Source organism: Pseudorca crassidens, chromosome 4, assembly GCF_039906515.1.
Source record: "Pseudorca crassidens isolate mPseCra1 chromosome 4, mPseCra1.hap1, whole genome shotgun sequence".
NCBI classification, from domain to species: domain Eukaryota; kingdom Metazoa; phylum Chordata; class Mammalia; order Artiodactyla; family Delphinidae; genus Pseudorca; species Pseudorca crassidens.
Genome location: NC_090299.1, coordinates 53,076,739 through 53,094,751, shown reverse-complemented (window position 1 = coordinate 53,094,751; position 18,013 = coordinate 53,076,739). Strand labels below are relative to the sequence as shown.

Genomic DNA, 18,013 nt, shown 5'->3' with positions numbered 1-18,013 from the left:
TCACTGGTTACTTGGTATACACAGTAAAACACAGCCACATTCAGCCATGACTAGGTGTGATGCGAAGGGCTGAGAAGAATCAGGATTCCCTGCTTGGAAAAATTTTTTTTGTATTACTCACAAAGATGGAAAGATACCGCATGAAGAAGGTTTAAATACAAAGCAAATAGTTTATATGAGGAAAATTCTAAGTAATCCAATAAAGAATATAACATAAAGATGAGACTCATAAATGGGTCACATCTAGAAAATGTTTACAACTCTACAATCCTTTCAAAAAATTTTCTTCTTACATATTGCCAACACCACAAAACTCACGTAGGATTAAAAAGCAGTTCACTTTGACCTTGTAACAAGCTCTCCTATACAAAAGGTGAACATGTTTAATAGTACCTCCAGGCTATTATTAATTCTCAATGAAAGCCGACAGCCATCCCTACCTGTGATTTATAAGAGTAGCTAAATGAAACACTGAAGTTCACTGTACAGATATTTATTTGAGGGGATTTTTCATTCTAATATCAATAATTATATACAGGAGCATAACAATTTAATAAGACACTATTTTGCAAACTGTATTTTCTTATGGCAAAGAAGATGAAATTTGGTTTTGAATAAGGGGGTCCCCCCCCACCACCAACAACCGAAAATAATAAGTAATATAGGGACTTCTGGTTCTAGCAATATGGCAGTCAAAGATAACCTGACCACCATTTCCAACCCCCAACCACACACTTTAAATAGCCTCAAGTACTTCAATATGCTGAATAAAATATAACAACAGTTTTAAATGCATAGCTGAGTTTGCAAGGAAGAAGAGAAAATTCTTGGATGCCAAAGACTAAAAGTCAGAGTTAGTAGGCCTGTGAGTGATGTTGGAACTGCTGTGGGAGGTTCTCGGTCTCAGTAATTTAAGGGTTTGCGCTTTAATTTGGGGACATAAATGACATCTTAAGCCCACAGAAGGTGAGGAATAGGAATTGTGAGTGTTCTGGATAAAAGCCTGGGCCTAGATGGCTGCATTCCTCAGTGGGAGGGTGTACTGAAAAGAAATCTGACCAATGAACAAGGGAACTTCCTTCAATGAATGTTCTCTGGATACTGGAATTTAAAAAGGTTCTTATGAAAAACTCAATATGCTGGGTGTTCAATACTCAAACTCAATACAAACTAACTCATATTACCCTGGAGTTCAAGTTTATACTACCAGAAGGGTCTGTGAAACCCAAATCCGAAAGGTTAACAAAAAAAAAAAGATGGTCCTGAGTAGGTGAAGCCCTTGAAACTACTGCCAGAAGCAAGAGAAATCATATTGAGGAGCACTCCTACTCCTCACAAAGTGTTTCCCTGGAGGGAAGAAAAAAAGGAAGTTCCTTTAAGATAGTTCAGTAAAACACTATAAAACAGGAGAAGGCAATCTGCTCTGCAAACTCAAGAAACAGCTGCAATAATCAATCAAGAACATCAAATAATACAATTATCAAATAAAACTAAAATATAAGATGTTTAAGGGCATTAAATTATAAAATAAAAATGAAAAAAGGACAAGGCATTAAAAAACAAGTAGATTTTATGAAGAATCAAGGAGAACTAATAGAAATGAAAACAGTCACTGAAATTAAAAATTCAAAGAATGGGTTAAACAAAATTGGAGCTGAAGAAAGAGTAAGTAATCTCAAAGATGGATCTAAGGAAATTTTTCTGAATGCAGCACAATTAGATAAAAAGAAAGGTTAAGAGATGTGGAAGATAAAATAAGATCAAACATATAATTATAGGCTAATATTAGTCTTATATTTCTATACAACTAATATTCCAGTAGGAGTGAAGAGAGAAAAGAAAAACAATATTAAAAGAGAAAACAACTAATAATTTTTCTGTAATTGAAAAAAGATAATCATCTTCAGATTCAAAAGCACACCAAGTATCAGGGAAAAAATTGTACACCTAATTATATTATAGTAAAAACGTGTAACAAAAGAAAATGATAACATTTTCTAAGTGATGAGAGAAATGAGAAATTACCTAAAAGGAAACTGGAACAATCTGCCTTACTAAAACTTCTCAACAGTAACAATAAGAGGCCTGAAAATAACAACAAATGTTTTCAAAATACTATGGGAAAAGTAATTGTTCATCTAGAATCTGATATCCAGTTAAACTATTATTCTCAAGTGAGAGTGAAAATAAAGACATTTTCAGGCAAAGACAGAGAATTTACTACTCTCAGTTGCTAACTGAAAGAATTTTTACCAAAGAACATATTTTCAAGGAAGCAAAAAAAAAGGAAAGAGTAAAAAACAAAATACAATGATGAAGAGAGAAACACATAAGTCTTTCTGAAAAACGACTGAATAAAACAATAAAAAATGACTTTTGCAGGGTATTCAAAACAAAATACTAGACAACATTAATATATAAGATGCGGAGGGTAGTGTCTAAAATTAAAGCATCTGAAGATCCTTTAGGAGAATGACAGAGAAGCTGAAAAGAGGTACAGAAAAGAGAAACCACAAAATAATATGCCAGAGAGAAATCCAAACGGATCAGCAAGCAGATTAAATGTAATTGGATTAAATTGGACTTCGCTGGCAACAGAGATCCTCAAATAGAAAGCAAAATAGTAAGTTATTACTATTTCTTATACAGACATATCTAGAGCCTAATGATGGAAAAAATTTTAAGTAAAGAAAAAGTTACGCTGGCAAATATTAATCAAAAGAAAGCTCCTATAGCTATTTTAATATCAGATAATACAAACTTAAAGGCAGAAAGTACGGCTAGCTGTAAAGCAGTCTCCGCATAATCATAGAAGAATAGTTAATCTTTTAAAAAGATACATCTGGACTTATATTCACCGAATAACTTGGTTTAAACTATATAAAATAGAAATGAGCAGAATTACAAGAAGAAATTCAGAGAGATCTGAACAAACTTCTTTCTGCAACTGACAGAAAAGTAGACCAAAATGTAGGTATATAGAGATTTTTCATAACTAATACATGATTTAACCAACAATATAGTATCCTATAACTAACAATTAAGAAAACGTACTTTTCAGATATGTGTGGAAATTTTTAAATATTCGATCAAATAAATACTAGGTCATGAAGCAAGTCTCAGAAGATACCAAAGAATAAATGTTATATAGATGCTATTCTCTAAGCATAATACAACTAGAAATTGATAAGTAAAGATATTCTTTAAAAACTAATGACCAAATAAACAACAAAACAAACATACTACATTTGGAAACTTAAACATATACTTCCAGATAATTCACATTTCAAGGAAGAGACATATTAAAAGTTGGAAACATTTTAAAACTAGATGATAATCAAACTATATGTATCCAAACTTCAGGTAGATTCAGTTAAAGTCGTTCTTAGAGGGAAATTCGCAGCCATAAAAATCATACATTAAGGAAACAGGAGGACTGAAAACTCATGAGCTAGCTGTCTAAATATTAAAAACAAACAAATGAAGCAAATTCCAATAAAGGAAATAAAAGATAAGAGCAGAACTAAATGGAGAATATCAACAAAACCAACAGTTAGCTCTCTGAAGAATGACGGAGTGAAATAAAATAGACAAATCATGCCAGATTAATCAAGGAGGAGAAATGAAAAGAAAATTTAAAGATGTGAGATTTTTAAAATCATATAAAATACTATGGACAACTTTAAGCCACAAATTTTGTAACTCAGATAAAACAAACAATATTTTAGAAATATATAATTTAACAAATCTAGACTTATGACCATTATAAGAAACTGAATCAATAATTTAAAAATCTGTCTCCTTCCCTTCTGCCAACATACACACACACCAAACTCAAACTGCCTATAGGCAATTTCTTCAAAATCTTCATAGAATCATCTGTATCTTATACTTCAGAATACAGAATAAAATTCAAAACATTTACTGAGGATTATTATGGGCCAGGGTATGTTCTAATTGTTTTACAAATATTATTTAGTTTAAATTACAAAATAATCTCATAGGGTAGGTTACATTTTACAGACAAGGAAGCTTAGAGAGAGTACCTCCCACAAAGTTACACAAATAAAAAATAATGTCTTGGGCTTCTCTGGTGGCGCAGTGGTTGAGAGTCCGCCTGCCGATGCAGGGGACACGGGTTCGTGCCCTGGTCCAGGAAGATCCCACATGCCGTGGAGCGGCTGGGCCCGTGAGCCATGGCCACTAAGCCTGTGCCTGTGCTCCGCAATGGGAGAGGCCACAACAGTGAGAGGCCTGCGTACCGCAAAAATAATAATAATAATAATAATAATGTTTTGCGGGACATTCAAAACAAAACAAAATACTAGACAACATTACATACATATAAGTTAAATGGAGGAGTAAGGATTCAAACTCTAGCAATCTTGTTCTAGAGACCAAATTCTTAACTACTACTATAAGAGTAAAAAAAAAAATGAAATGAAAGAAAAAGGGGGTATTCTTTGCCTTATTTTATGATGCTAATATAACCTTGATACCAAAATCAGAGTGTCAAGAAGGAAAATTATTGACTAATCTATGATTAAAAACGTAAAAACCCTAAATAAAATAATATAGCAAACCAAATCTAATTATTATCAAAACAGAACATTGTGACTAAAAGTTTCACTGACATTTAAAGGAATTTATTTAAACAGATTAAAATTCAACAGAATAAAGAAAAATAAAACAAGCAATTACCTCAAATTATGCAGAAAAATAATTTGGTAAAATTTAACATCCATTGATTTAAAAGAAAAATCATTCTTAGCAAAATAGAAATAGAGATTAATTTCCTTAATTTAAAAATAATCCATCAGGGACTTCCCTGGCGGCCCAGCGGTTAAGACTCCGTGCTCCCAATGCAGGGGGGCATGGGTTCAATGCCTGGTCAGAGAACTAAGATCCTACGTGTCTCGTGGCTCAGCCAAAAAAAAAAAATGTAACCCATCGAACACAGAGCAAAAAACAAAACAAATAAACCAAAAAACACACTTCATGATGAAATAAGCATTCTCTTTAAAGTTAGAAATGGAGATCACTATTTGTCTGCGATCACTTTTGCACTTTTATTCAACATTTTACTGGAGGTCTTAGACTGCCTTGGGATAAAAGCACAAGGAATGGAAAGGGGGGGGGGGGAAAGTCATTATTACTGTCCACAAAACAAAATCCAAAACACTCTTAGAGAAAAATTCAATGTTTCTATATACAAAATCAGCATACCAAAATCAACAGCTTTTCCCTACATATCAGCAACAAGCAATTTGAAGTATAACTTTTTAAAGAAAGGTAACACATGTAACTATTAAAAAAAACAAGCTAAAAATTAATCTTTAAATTCAAAGAAATTCCAATAAAAGCCCCATGGAAGTTTTCATGGCGTTTCGTAAGCTGATCCTAAAATTCATAAGAATAACTTGCCAAGAGTAGCAATTCTGAATTTAATAGAGGAAGATTAAACCCATCAAACATTAATACTTACTATAAAGCTACATATAGCAACTAAAGCAAAATGGGATCAATGGAAAAAAAAATAAAGAGCCTGGAAGCATTTATGTATCTATGGAGAGAAGTTGTATTACAAACCAGCAAGGACAGAGCAGGAATGAGACTAGGACAACTGTTTATCCATACATCAAGAGATATCTTTAGATTCCACTCACAAAAGGAACAAAAATAACTTCCAGGTAGATGAAAAGACTAAAGGATTAAAGTGAAAGTTAAAAACTTTTAGTAGAGCAAACAACAATCTATCGCCTTATGAAAAAGACATAAAAACACAAACCAGATTTGTAAATTTGTCATTAAAAATGTTTTTTGAAAAAAAAACCATTTGATTAAAAAAAGAAAATAAGTAACAAAGCACAGTAAAAAAGAAAAGCCAAGACCTAGGAAAAGATATCTGCAACCCTCAAATAACCAGAAAATAATAATAAAAATTCTTCCAGATAAGTATGGAATCTCGGAGGGAGATTCCACAGCAGGAACAAGCAACTCAGAGAGGAAAAAATCTGAATGACAAACACCAATAAATATGAAATGGTAGTAGTAGTCTTTTTAGTCTTTAAAGACAACCTCAGTAGTCTTTAAAGAAATTACAATTTTAATAACACTAAGGTATCATATCACACGCATTCAAGTTACAAAACAAACCAGATCATTCCTAGTATGGTGAGGATACAGGCAGACAGGCATTCTTATAAACAGTGGGTATGTAAACAGATAGAACCACTTTGAAAGCAACTTGGCAACGACTAATAAGAGGTGCCTTCCCAATGACTTAGCAATCCATTTCTAGGTGTCCACCCAGAGAAACTCTCAAAGTTAGAAATAAGGAGATAGAGATAAGGATGCTCATTTTTACAAGGGCAAAAAAGTAGAAAGAACCTATCTCAGTAGAAAATTGGATAAACTGTGGTTTATTATTACAAAAGATAAATAGATATACTGTGGTTGACTCATATTAAACAGTTTTAGTGAATTTATCTGTATATAAACATGGAAATTTTCTAAAACATACTTTTGACCAAAAAGAGCTGCAAAATGATACCCACAGTTTGATACCATTTATGTACATTTTTAAACAAACAACAATTGTATCTATTGTTTATAGATATAGCTGCATGTAATACAAGTAAAACAGGCTTTAGAAGATATACAACTTTAGTAGGAAGGGGAGGAGATGTGTTTTCTTTTTCAGAGAAAAAGAAAGATGAATAAAGCAAAATGTTAAAATCTGTTTATCTTTGTAGTAAATGAGCAATTTATTTTCAGTATTTTTAAGCATATCTGAAGAGCTTTATGATAAGAAATTTTAAATAAATTGCTACCACAATCCCACTATGAATATTTAGTAGATACTATAAAGGTACTGGGAAAACCCATACAGAGCTAACCTTTGATAATATCTTCTCTTTTTTATTTACACATAATTAAACATAGACAATATTATTCTGTATATGGTTTTATAATCTTTTACTTCGCTCTTAACATACCACAGGCAGGCTTCCTTGTCATTCCTTCACTCTTAGACAATTTACACATATCCATGGTGCATATTTAAAACTGCTTAAAAGAGTATATAATGAAGAGCCTTCATCCTACCCTAGACCCTAGTACTACTGCCAAGAGTTTATTTGTCAGGTCCAGAAATTACGCTTTTATAACTAAACAGAGTGGAGTATTACTTTTGTGCCACTGGGTGGAGACAGAGCTCTCAAAGTGTAATCTTTGGCATAAGTTATTTTTCAGAGATAATAAACTTAAGCATTTCTAAAGCATCATACTGAATTTTAAAAAGTTCAAATTTCTCTGTGTATCACAATCACTAAAAAATTATTCACATTTAGTTATAAGTGTTTTAATGCACATGTGGATATCTTGCCCCATCAAAAAGTACTTTAAAAAAAAAGTAAAGAAAAAACTAGTTAATTTTAGGGAATACATATATGCACACTTCTGATATCGAATAATTATGGTTTCTAAGGAGGAACTGCAACTTTAAAAAGCTATCATTTTCAAACAAAATCATACACTTATGAATCAGTGCTGCATATATGGTAAGCTTAAGGGCACATAATTCAAATAAACTCAAGTTGACAGTATCCAAACAGCAGAGCTAGCCCATATCTAGATAAAACTTTTCAACCATCACTATCTTGCAGCATGGGGCAAGTGAAATGATTGAGGTCACATACTTCCCAGTATTCACTGCATTTACAATCTGTCCTCTCCCCCTTCCTCTTGTAAGAGTTTAGTGTCTCCCCAATCTGCTTGCATTATCTGTCTGCCGTTAAACCAGATAATTAAAATCACAGAAATGAACACAAGCACACAGTCACTGATTAATTATTTGCAAACTTAGGGCTTTATTTCATAAAATTGTTTTAACATTAGAACCCTTTCTAAATCATAACTTTAGGAAAGTTGTAACAATTGGACAGAAAATTTCAAACTGCAAAATGCTCATATATGATGATTTGTGTCTCAAAGACTCAAATTTCTGTGTGAGTTTTCAACTGATTAATGATTAAATTTTGCTCTCTATTCTTTGGAATCTTGTTCTAGCTATACTGTTTCAAAAAGGTTACAAAAATTGGGAAAATGAATCAGGCAAGCAGTAATAAGGATAAACAGTTTTTCAAATGATTTCTAATACAAGAAATACACCGCTTTAAATTTACACTCTCTATAACTTTGCAAAAATTCCAAATATTTATTAATAAATTCTACAATTTATTAATAAAATCTAAAATAGTAAAATTTCACCTTCCTACCAAAATGTATTCTTTACACTGTAAACATCTTCAAAGAATACAGCATAACAAAGCAATTATAATGAAAACTGTACATGTTAAAACCAACTTTGGGGGCTTCCCTGGTGGCGCAGTGGTTGAGAGTCCGCCTGCCGATGCAGGGGACACGGGTTCGTGCCCCGGTCCAAGAAGATCCCACATGCCGCGGAGCGGCTGGGCCCGTGAGCCATGGCCGCTGAGCCTGCAGGTCCGGAGCCTGTGCTCCGGGAGCACAGTGGGAGAGGCTACAACGATAAGAGGCCCGGGTACCGCAAAAACAACAACAACAACAACAACAAAAAAAAACCACCTTTGGGAGAAGCTCCACTTTTTAGCAACAAAAAAATGTATGTTTTCTAAATATAAACGCAATTTAATTTTGTGTAAAGGTGAGTGGATTTAATGCTTTATGAGTTAAATATTAATTAATACTCTTTCAATAAAAGGATAGAATTGGAAAAGCAAAACAAAATACTATGAAACATGCCTGCTGGGAAGGCAACTCAATTTAAAATAAATCGACTGGCTCAAAGTCACACAGTTGGTTAGTTAGTGGCAGAGCTAGGATTGCAACTCAGGTTTCCAAGGTCTTCCTCTAATTTTTAATTTCTACTATAGATTAAGCTTCCATATGAAGGGATGTTTTCCCTCAAAGCTCAGCACTTCATTCATACAGTGACTTAGCATGTATGTGTTATTATATATGTGTACATATATATATGTGTGTAACACACATAGCTCATACAGTATGTCAAACAGTAAACACAATGATCAAGAAAAAGAAAAAAGAGAAAATGAAGAATTAACACAAATTTTATCATAGATTTCAAAGCAAATGATTCATAAAAGGCATGGCAGAAAGTTACCTTTAAAACTGTACCAACTCTCTTTTTTGAACTCACCACTTACCGGGAAACTGTGACACTATTGGGGGTGTATCTTCATCTAAATCATCAACTCCTCCAGCAATGGGATAGGGTGGAATGGAGACTCTGGGCATCACCACCCAGCTGTGATCAGAATAAAGGGAAGAGGTGAGGCTGGGGAGTCCCGAGTTATGGGCTATCTGAAAGCCACAGATCTTCTCTATCTGTTGCCAGCGAAAAAGTCGTTCTCGTAAACAAGTTGTCAACTCAGAGAGAGCTTTCCTGGAAAAGCCAATATAGGAATTACTTGTTGCATCAAAAAGTCTTTAATACAGCACTGAAAAAAGTCAACTACATGAACAGACCAAGGCAATTAACCAATTTCAAGAAGAAATTACCCCTTTTCAGAATTAGTATAAATGATATAATAGTACATAATTAAATGACAAGTTAAAACATAAATTGCCTATAAATTACACATTTCAACACAATAAAAATAGACAGACAGTGACAGTAACATTCTTACTTTGCTTCCAGAATTTTGTGGTCTACCTCATCTAGGGAGGAGCTATGTGCAACATGCAGAGTCCCAAAGACTGTGCTTCTCTTCTTTTTAATTTTCTCTGCCTAGAAACCCAAAGAGAGAAAAATAAGGCTAGGTTTGGGATAAAATACACATATACGAATAAGGTTTATTTTATTTTGAATATATTAATAATTATAAAATCAATGGGGAGTTATTAGCCAAGATATAGCCCTATATTCCAAAAAAGAAAACAAATGAGAGAGAAAGCATGCTTTCCTAAGCCAAACTTTGTTCTGGAGAATTTTTTCCCTTATTTCTATGGATCAGAAAGACCTGAATCTTCTATTTAAAACTAGGAGAATAACATAAACTATATATCCTACTGCAATGGAGGTGTTAGTGAGTGCACCGAGTTTTTTGTTGTTGTTGTTTCACTAGAAATCAGATTAAGACTCAGTAATTTCACACAATTATTAAGAGTCAGACATTAATTTCTAGTAACTACTAACCTGAATCAGATATGAAGCAGCAACCCAGAGGAGAAAAGCTCCGTATAAAACATTTAGGATAATGATAGTAGGGATGATTTTTAAATGATACTAAGGTCATTCTGAAAGGTATGTACTTCTCTTAAATAAAGTGATTTCACTTTTATGAGAGTCAATCTATGCAATAAGTTCCAATTCATAAAAATAATCTGCAATACTAAAAATTTTATTCAGATCTTTGTATACCAACTGGTTAATCCCTTTAGAAGCGTAGTACGTTTTGCAATATAATAGAGTACCTCATCCTTAGCAATAGCTAACTGCATTTCAGCATTCTGTCTTTTAATATTGTAGTACTGTACTTCTACTTCATGCGTCAGCTGAAGCCATTTTTGAAGTGCATCTGGAACAGACCAGCTGCTTCTGAGTTCAAATTCTTTTTCAGCCTTTTTTAGAGCCATTCGAACCTGGGAGGGAGGTAGGAAAGAAAAGGAGGAGTGGGAGAGAAGGAGAGAGAGGGAGGGAGGGAGGGAGGGAGGGAGAAAGAGGGGTAGAGGAAGATGGAAGAGGTTAGAGAGAGAAAGAGAAATTTCTCTTTTTAAAAGATATTTAAACTAAGATTTTTTAGTACCAAAATTAAGAGAAAAGGCAATCTGAATTATACTCTTTGTAAACATCTTTTTAAATCACAGTCTAAAACAATATTTCTAACATTAAAAACTAAAGCTGAAGTTTTTAAGTACCTCTTAAACTCACTAAGCAAGTTTGTAAAGCCAGAGGGTGAAAGGGAGCTTACATATATCTTAGGTTGCAATACTGCATTTTTATATTTTATAATAGCCAGACTCACTGACAGACAAAAACCCAGGGCATGTACAAACTGAAATGGATTACACTTTTTGTATTTCTTTGTTTATGGACAGGATATGAAGAAGTATCCAAAATAGGGTGAATACCTGTTCTACTACCCCTTCTAGTGTTCCCCAAAGACCTTGCTGTAGCTACCTAACTATACACCCATTTTTTTACAGTAATTATACCATTTTTAAAAAGTTTTTCAGACATCTTTATGGCTAGTTATTTCTCATTGTTATGAGCATATCTGCCTATTATAGTCTGTTTTATCACCTCTATTTAATTTTTTCCTGCTTCTCACATACCAAAAAGTTGATAAATTAGCATATGCAGACCAAGTGTAAATTTCGAGAAAACAGATTCTGAGTGAGAGTCTTCTTGATTTTTCCATGGGAAACTATGAATAGCTTCAGTGTCAGAATGTGGAAGTTTTTCTTCTAGCCTCCCTTTAGGGGAGCCAGACAATAAACAGAAAACTAAAATGCTTAGTGTATGAGGTGGTATTACATGCTAAGGAAAAAACTCTTAAGGAAAGTCTCACTAAGAAAATGACACAGAATAAAGAGACAATCCATTGTAGGAATGATTCACTTAAAAACTAGCAAGAGCTCAAGCTAAGGATGTATAAAGATACATGATGGGGCTTCCCTGGTGGCGCAGTGGTTGAGAATCTGCTTGCTAATGCAGGGGACACGGGTTCGAGCCCTGGTCTGGGAGGATCCCACATGCCACGGAGCAACTAGGCCCGTGAGCCACAACTACTGAGCCTGCGTGTCTGGAGCCTGTGCTCCGCAATAAGAGAGGCCGTGATAGTGAGAGGCCCGCGCACCGCAATGAAGAGTGGCCCCCGCTTGCCACAACTAGAGAAAGCACTCGCACAGAAACGAAGACGCAACACAGCAAAAATAAATTAATTAATTAATAAACTCCTACCCCCAACATCTTCTTAAAAAAAAAAAGATACATGATGGAATTTATGAAATTACATACACACACTCAAGACCTTCAGACAAAGTGACAAATGAACCATGGGGCATCCTGCTTCTGGAGCACCATAACCACAAATTAATTTTCCCCACAGTTAAGTAAAGTAACTAAAACTTCATTCCTAAACTAATGTGCAGAAGAACGTTGGATCTGATCAAACCCCATTTATTTAAATAAACTTTATCATGTGCCAGAATAAACTAAATTAGAGTACTAGACACAAATTTCTGATAAAGAGAACAGCTGCCAGATACTACAGAAAAAAAATGTAGAAAGGTATTTTTTAAAACTCTAAAACTTCTAAAAAGTTTTCTAAAAACTTTTTTTAAAACTCTAAAACCGTCAGACAGGAAGTAAACAATTCAAAATATTAACAGGAAGGGTAAAACAGGACTTACTCACTTGAGACAAATCGTAAGCAACACTTGCCTGACGCGACTCCCTGTGCAATGTGCTTGGGACAATACTGCACTTAATAAGACAGTTGGCAGCGTGTGTGGCGTCCCTGCTAATCTCTCAAGAGAGAATTTGAACTCAGGTCCTGTGACATGGAGTTGTATATAACACTACAAAGTGTAGGTCACAGCCCCTTCTTCTCACAAGATTTTTTTTTTTTTTTTTTTTTTTTTGCGGTACGCTGGCCTCTCACTGTTGTGGCCTCTCCCGTTACGGAGCACAGGCTCCGGACGCGCAGGCTCAGCGGCCATGGTTCACGGGGCCAGCCACTCCGCGGCACGTGGGATCTTCCAGGACCGGGGCATGAACCCATGTCCCCTGCATCAGCAGGCGGATTCTCAACCACTGCGCCACCAGGGAAGCCCTCACAAGATTTTAAAGCTAAAATTTCTATACAGTTTTCATTGACAAAGATGTATACAGAGAATCTGAACAAATTCACTCGTGTTTTTCTCTTTAACCATAAAGATTTTCCTTAATGTTATATCCATAAATTTGTTTCCCCAAAACACATTTAACATAGAATTGATATAGTTCTAGTATAAACTGAGGCTGACCAATGTTTTGATTGACTGTCAAATAATGTCTCAAAATTTTGGAAATTGTGACCTTCCAATAACAGCAACTATTTTCTCTGCCATTATTCTTAAGTTTATCACTTGATCTGAATTCCAACCCTCAGTCTAAATTAACATTGTTATTTACAGGGAAATAGATGCAGTGAAAATTGAGTAATTAATAGGTTTTACAAATGATGAATTATTAAGTTGTTTAAAAATACAATAATTATTTATATAATTTTTGTGTTCTAGGAATAAAACAGCAACAAGTAAAAACATGACATCACAGAAGAAAGTCTAAATATCTGAAAACCTGGTTTCTGGACCAACTTTACGATTTATTACCTCTGTTTCCTTCAGCAAGTTCTTTACTTTCGGAGACTTACTGTTGCATGTACAACAGAGGTACTATGACTTGCCCTAACTTTAGGCTTCTTGAGACTTTAAGAACAAAATAATTTATGTGAAAAGTATTTAAACCACACAAAATATAAAGCAGTACTATTATTCACCCAAAAGCTTTTGTTTAACAGAAAATAACATTATATAAAATATGTACCAGATCTTCCTGCCTTCTAACTTTGAGAAGTTGATTACCCACTCGACAATAATACTTCACATAATACTTCAAACTATGTGGAACTGTGGATTATGTGACATATGTAAATTAATTTCCCAGTTAAACTTACTTTTATAAACAAAGCTTTTAATAGCAGTATGGGAAAACATGGACTTTGGAATAAAACACACATAATCTTGCCTTTGCCACATAATAGCTGTGTGACCTAAGGCAAGTTATTTAACCTGTACACATCTCATCTGTACATGAGAATAATGTCTATGTATAGTGAGGATTAAAATTTTGCAGTGATGTGCCCAGCATAAAGTTCTGGCACAGAGTAAGCACTCATAAAATTGTGTTTCTTATTACTGTAATCATGTTGGACAGAGTTTTTTTAAATACCCAGTTCTCTCCTTTAAACCACCTCTTACTCAGGATCTCATTAGGATTATTACGTTTGTGCTGGGATGTAGTATCATAGTAATCTTAGGGTCTATTAAGGGATGCAACGTCTCTATGTCCCAAACCCCAGACTAGAATATTTCTGATTTAGGGGTCCTTCTTTATATTGTGTCTTTTTCCCACACTGTGAGGCAGTTTCCTGTAAAATACTGCTACCAGTTTATGTCTCTATAGAAGAATCCCCACTATTGCTTTCTGATTTGTTCTTTCTCATCTGCAAAGTTCAGGAAAACAGCTAACAAGCTTTTTAGTTTATTTAGTACTGGGAACAACCAAGAGTTGAAGTCTGGGTGGGAACAGGCACAGAGTTCTCACAGGAGAAAAGGATATAGTATCTAATTCTTGGACACAGTATAATTTGGCTATGCCTTTTTTGGTAATTGGGTACGCCTTTTTTGTTAACTCCCTGGTTCTTTACTACATTCTACATAGACAAGGTCTGTCAGGTAAATAGGACCAGACTGCAAAATAGGTCTAGGAGTCAACTTAAGAGAACAAACCCCTTACAGGGAAAAGACCCAAAAGACAGGTATCTGGGGTATGAGAGAAAGAACAGTTAACTGTTAACAAAAGAGATAGCTGCATTCAGTCAGACAAAATGACAATCTTGAAGGAATTAGTAATGTACCCTGAACATTTCCTCATGAGTTGAAACTGAAACTCATCCATTACATAATTCTTACTTAGCACTTGATTGAGAAGACAACAGTGCATAAAGCAAAGTGGGAGGCAGAATACCTAGGTTCCTGGCCCTGCTTTACAACCGAGTCACTCTCTAAACTTGAACAAGTTTTCTCGTCCTCATTTTGTTCCTCAACTTCTTTATCAGTAAAGAAAGGGTAAGAGTCAGAAGAAGGAGATAAGACCATGGAAGCAGAGGCTGCAGTGACATGCTTTGAAGATGAAGGAAGGGGCCATGAGCCAAGAAATGTAGGCAGCCTCTAGAAGTTGGACAAGGCAAGGAAACAGATCCTCCCCTAGAGCCTCCAGAAGGAATGCAGCCCTGCAGACCTATTTTAGACTCTGACTTCAGTAACTCTAAGGTAATAAATGCGTGTTGTTTTAAGCCCCTAAGTTTGTGGTAATTTTTAACAGCAGAATTATAAAACTAATACATCTGCCTATAATTAAATTCTCCCAGGACCTCCCCACCTTTTCTGAAGGACTGTGCAATGCCTGAACTCCATCCTGAGTAAATGCATAGTAGAAGCAGATATTGAAAAGGACACCTTTTGAACAACTTCAGAATTTGTAGCAGATTATGTTCTAAAACCATTTAACAGGATTCAAATGGATGTTTAATAGAGATTCTTAACATTTGCAGAGAACTTTAACAGTAGATATACTTTACTAGGTTACAGTCAGAAACTGAAATATACTACAGGTGTTAAATAAACATCTTAGATTCACTCAAGTCAATTAACATGGCATGGGATAGGACTTCATGAATGAGTGAACATGAGGGTAACTTTTTCTTTTAGTTGGTACTTTGTTTTTTGCTAATGAACTTTGACCAATGCTAACAATATAGACAGATGACTCTTTTATTAACTAAGGAAGAGTATATGATGGAACTAAATGTAGGAGATTGAATGAAACCCAAAAAACTCCTCAGGGTAGCAATACAAATATCCTCACAAATACTTTTTTAAAACATAAATACCTGTTCCAATTCCTGCTCTGCATACTGACGTCTACTCAATTCACATTCAGCTCCCTCCCTTAGCTCTCTCAGCCGACAAGCCTCTTCCTTTGCGTAATTGATTTCATCCATCATTTTGCGCTCTAGATTTTGCTTTTCTACAGCAACATTTCTGTTTTCTTCCTGTGCCTTTTCAAGCCTTACAGAACAATAAAAATGAAAATTCCTCACAAAAGTTTCCAAAATTTCATTATCTTAATGAACAATAAATACGTATCAAGCAATAAGATACATGTTTCAATCAGAATTCACAGCATTTTCTATTAATCTTAAATTTGGACAACAAAAACATCAGGTAACCTACTATATAGCTATTTTGATTTATATTGAGCTAAAAATACAAGATATAGAAGGGAAACACTCTTCAGGAAGAAGCTTTTAAGAAATTCATAATTATTTAAATCATGTTAAAAATAAAATTTAACTTCACTTATAATTCTACCTATATTTGATTTATTTCCACTGGTCTTCTGCCCATTTATTCCCTAGTGTATACCTTTATAATAAATTTGTAATTATGACAATATGATACTTTTCTAAAAACATGAAATGAACTCCTGATGTATGTAACCTAAATATAAATGGTAAGCACATGCCCATATTACATATTCACAAACTGTATCTTCCCAAAGTTTTATAGTCTTTTTTACCTACTCACCTCTCTTGTAAGTCCAAGAGACTTTGCTCTGCGGTTTGTAAACTCTCTAAGTCTTTCATCATTTTTGCAACATGTTCTTTTGATGTCCTATTCTGCGTGTAAGCAAACCAGCACCCGCCAACACCAATTACTATAGAAACTGTGAGGATAAAATCCTTCATCCAGTTATGAGGAGGGCCTACGAAGACAATTACAGATGGTTAAGTTAATCTTTGAGTATCATAGAATCTCAGTACACAGAGCCACTTATTTTAAAAAATAGTAGGTATCTAAAAACAAAACAAAATATGAAGATGTCCCTCCCATATACAAGTTCTCCTCAAATAATCAATGTGCTTATTATAACTACCTGATATACTAGACCTACAGGAGGGCAGTGATAAACCCACATGGATACACCATGCCCCCTGCTGCTACAGGAGCTAGTGACAGAATTCCTGGGGAGCTCTGAAGAAGCAACAGTATCTCCAATCACATAGAGAGGATGGTCCTCTGTGGGGTGAAAGGAGTCATGAAGAGTAACACCATTACCAGCTCCCCTCCTTCAGACAAGTTAGGCAGCGGTCATGCTTTGATACACAAACTGAAATCCTAATCATTCACCAAAAAGCAATTTCCCAAGCACACAGCCATGTAACGAGATTAATTAGTGATTCTCAACCAAGAGTGATATTCCCTCCAGCAGACATCTGACAATTTTTGCTTGTCATAATTTGGAAGGTGGAAGTAAGGGTGTCTGTTATGGGTATCTAGTAGGTGGAGGCCAGGGATGTTCCCAAACATCCAATAATGCATAACACAGTCTCTTTTCCTGCCCCCAGTCTGGCGGTAACAAAGAATCATCTAGGAATTATCCAGCCCGGAATGTCAACAGTGGCAAGGTTGAGAAACCATGGGTTAAATGATCATAACTAGTAACGTTTTAGGTGGTTATCTGCCAGAGAGATCTGGGTTACTAGAGGGAAACATCGGGATCGCCTTCCCCTGTGGCACACCAAGCGTGACAGTAACCCCTGACATTTTTTCTAAAGTCAGAAGCCAGGAGCCAGGCCTACTGTCCTCAGTAGTACAAACCACAGCAACCGCTAGGCAAATAATTTCCTAGTTGATCTGAGTGTGGAGGCTCAGTGGGGGAAGACATGATAACTAATACAATATAATGTGTTATTTGTTGAAAAGAGATACAGTTTTTCAGTGAAAAACTGCCTAACTGCCCACACCTCCAGAAGTAAGGAGATATTCTGCATGTTTGATGAGATGAAGAGCTCTATAGAAATGAAAAGTTTTCATGCTTGCAAGTCTAGCGTTCGTATACATTTACATTGTGTGATAAACAGCATGTTCTACGCCAGAGACTCTCAGTGTTTCATATTTCAAGAGTGCACGCCCTCACCTATAGTGAAAGAGATTCACTATTCACTCTTTGGCAGAAGGCTAAAGTCTCAAAAGGATTTATTTTTATTCTGCCTCAGACTGAGAGGTTCAGCTCAGGCTCTAGTCCAAATATAAGCCTTGTTTAGGCTGAACTATAATCACCAGGAATAACAATAAACAGATGGACAAGTCTCAAACTGTACAGTAAGTACCACAAACT

At 35.0% G+C, this 18,013-nt stretch overlaps 1 protein-coding gene across 1 annotated transcript in view; it reads right to left on the bottom strand.

Annotated features, from left to right (window-relative positions):
* The window catches only part of STIM2 (stromal interaction molecule 2), a 168,844-nt gene that overhangs the window by 10,366 nt on the left and 140,465 nt on the right, over positions 1 to 18,013 (bottom strand). Inside the window, exons 6-10 of the mRNA XM_067735687.1 lie at positions 16,420 to 16,597; positions 15,723 to 15,900; positions 10,477 to 10,644; positions 9,690 to 9,790; positions 9,207 to 9,445 (exon numbers count right to left, since the gene is read on the bottom strand). Coding sequence (XP_067591788.1) covers positions 9,207 to 9,445; positions 9,690 to 9,790; positions 10,477 to 10,644; positions 15,723 to 15,900; positions 16,420 to 16,597 — 864 coding nt within the window. The remainder of the gene's footprint in view (positions 1 to 9,206; positions 9,446 to 9,689; positions 9,791 to 10,476; positions 10,645 to 15,722; positions 15,901 to 16,419; positions 16,598 to 18,013) is intronic.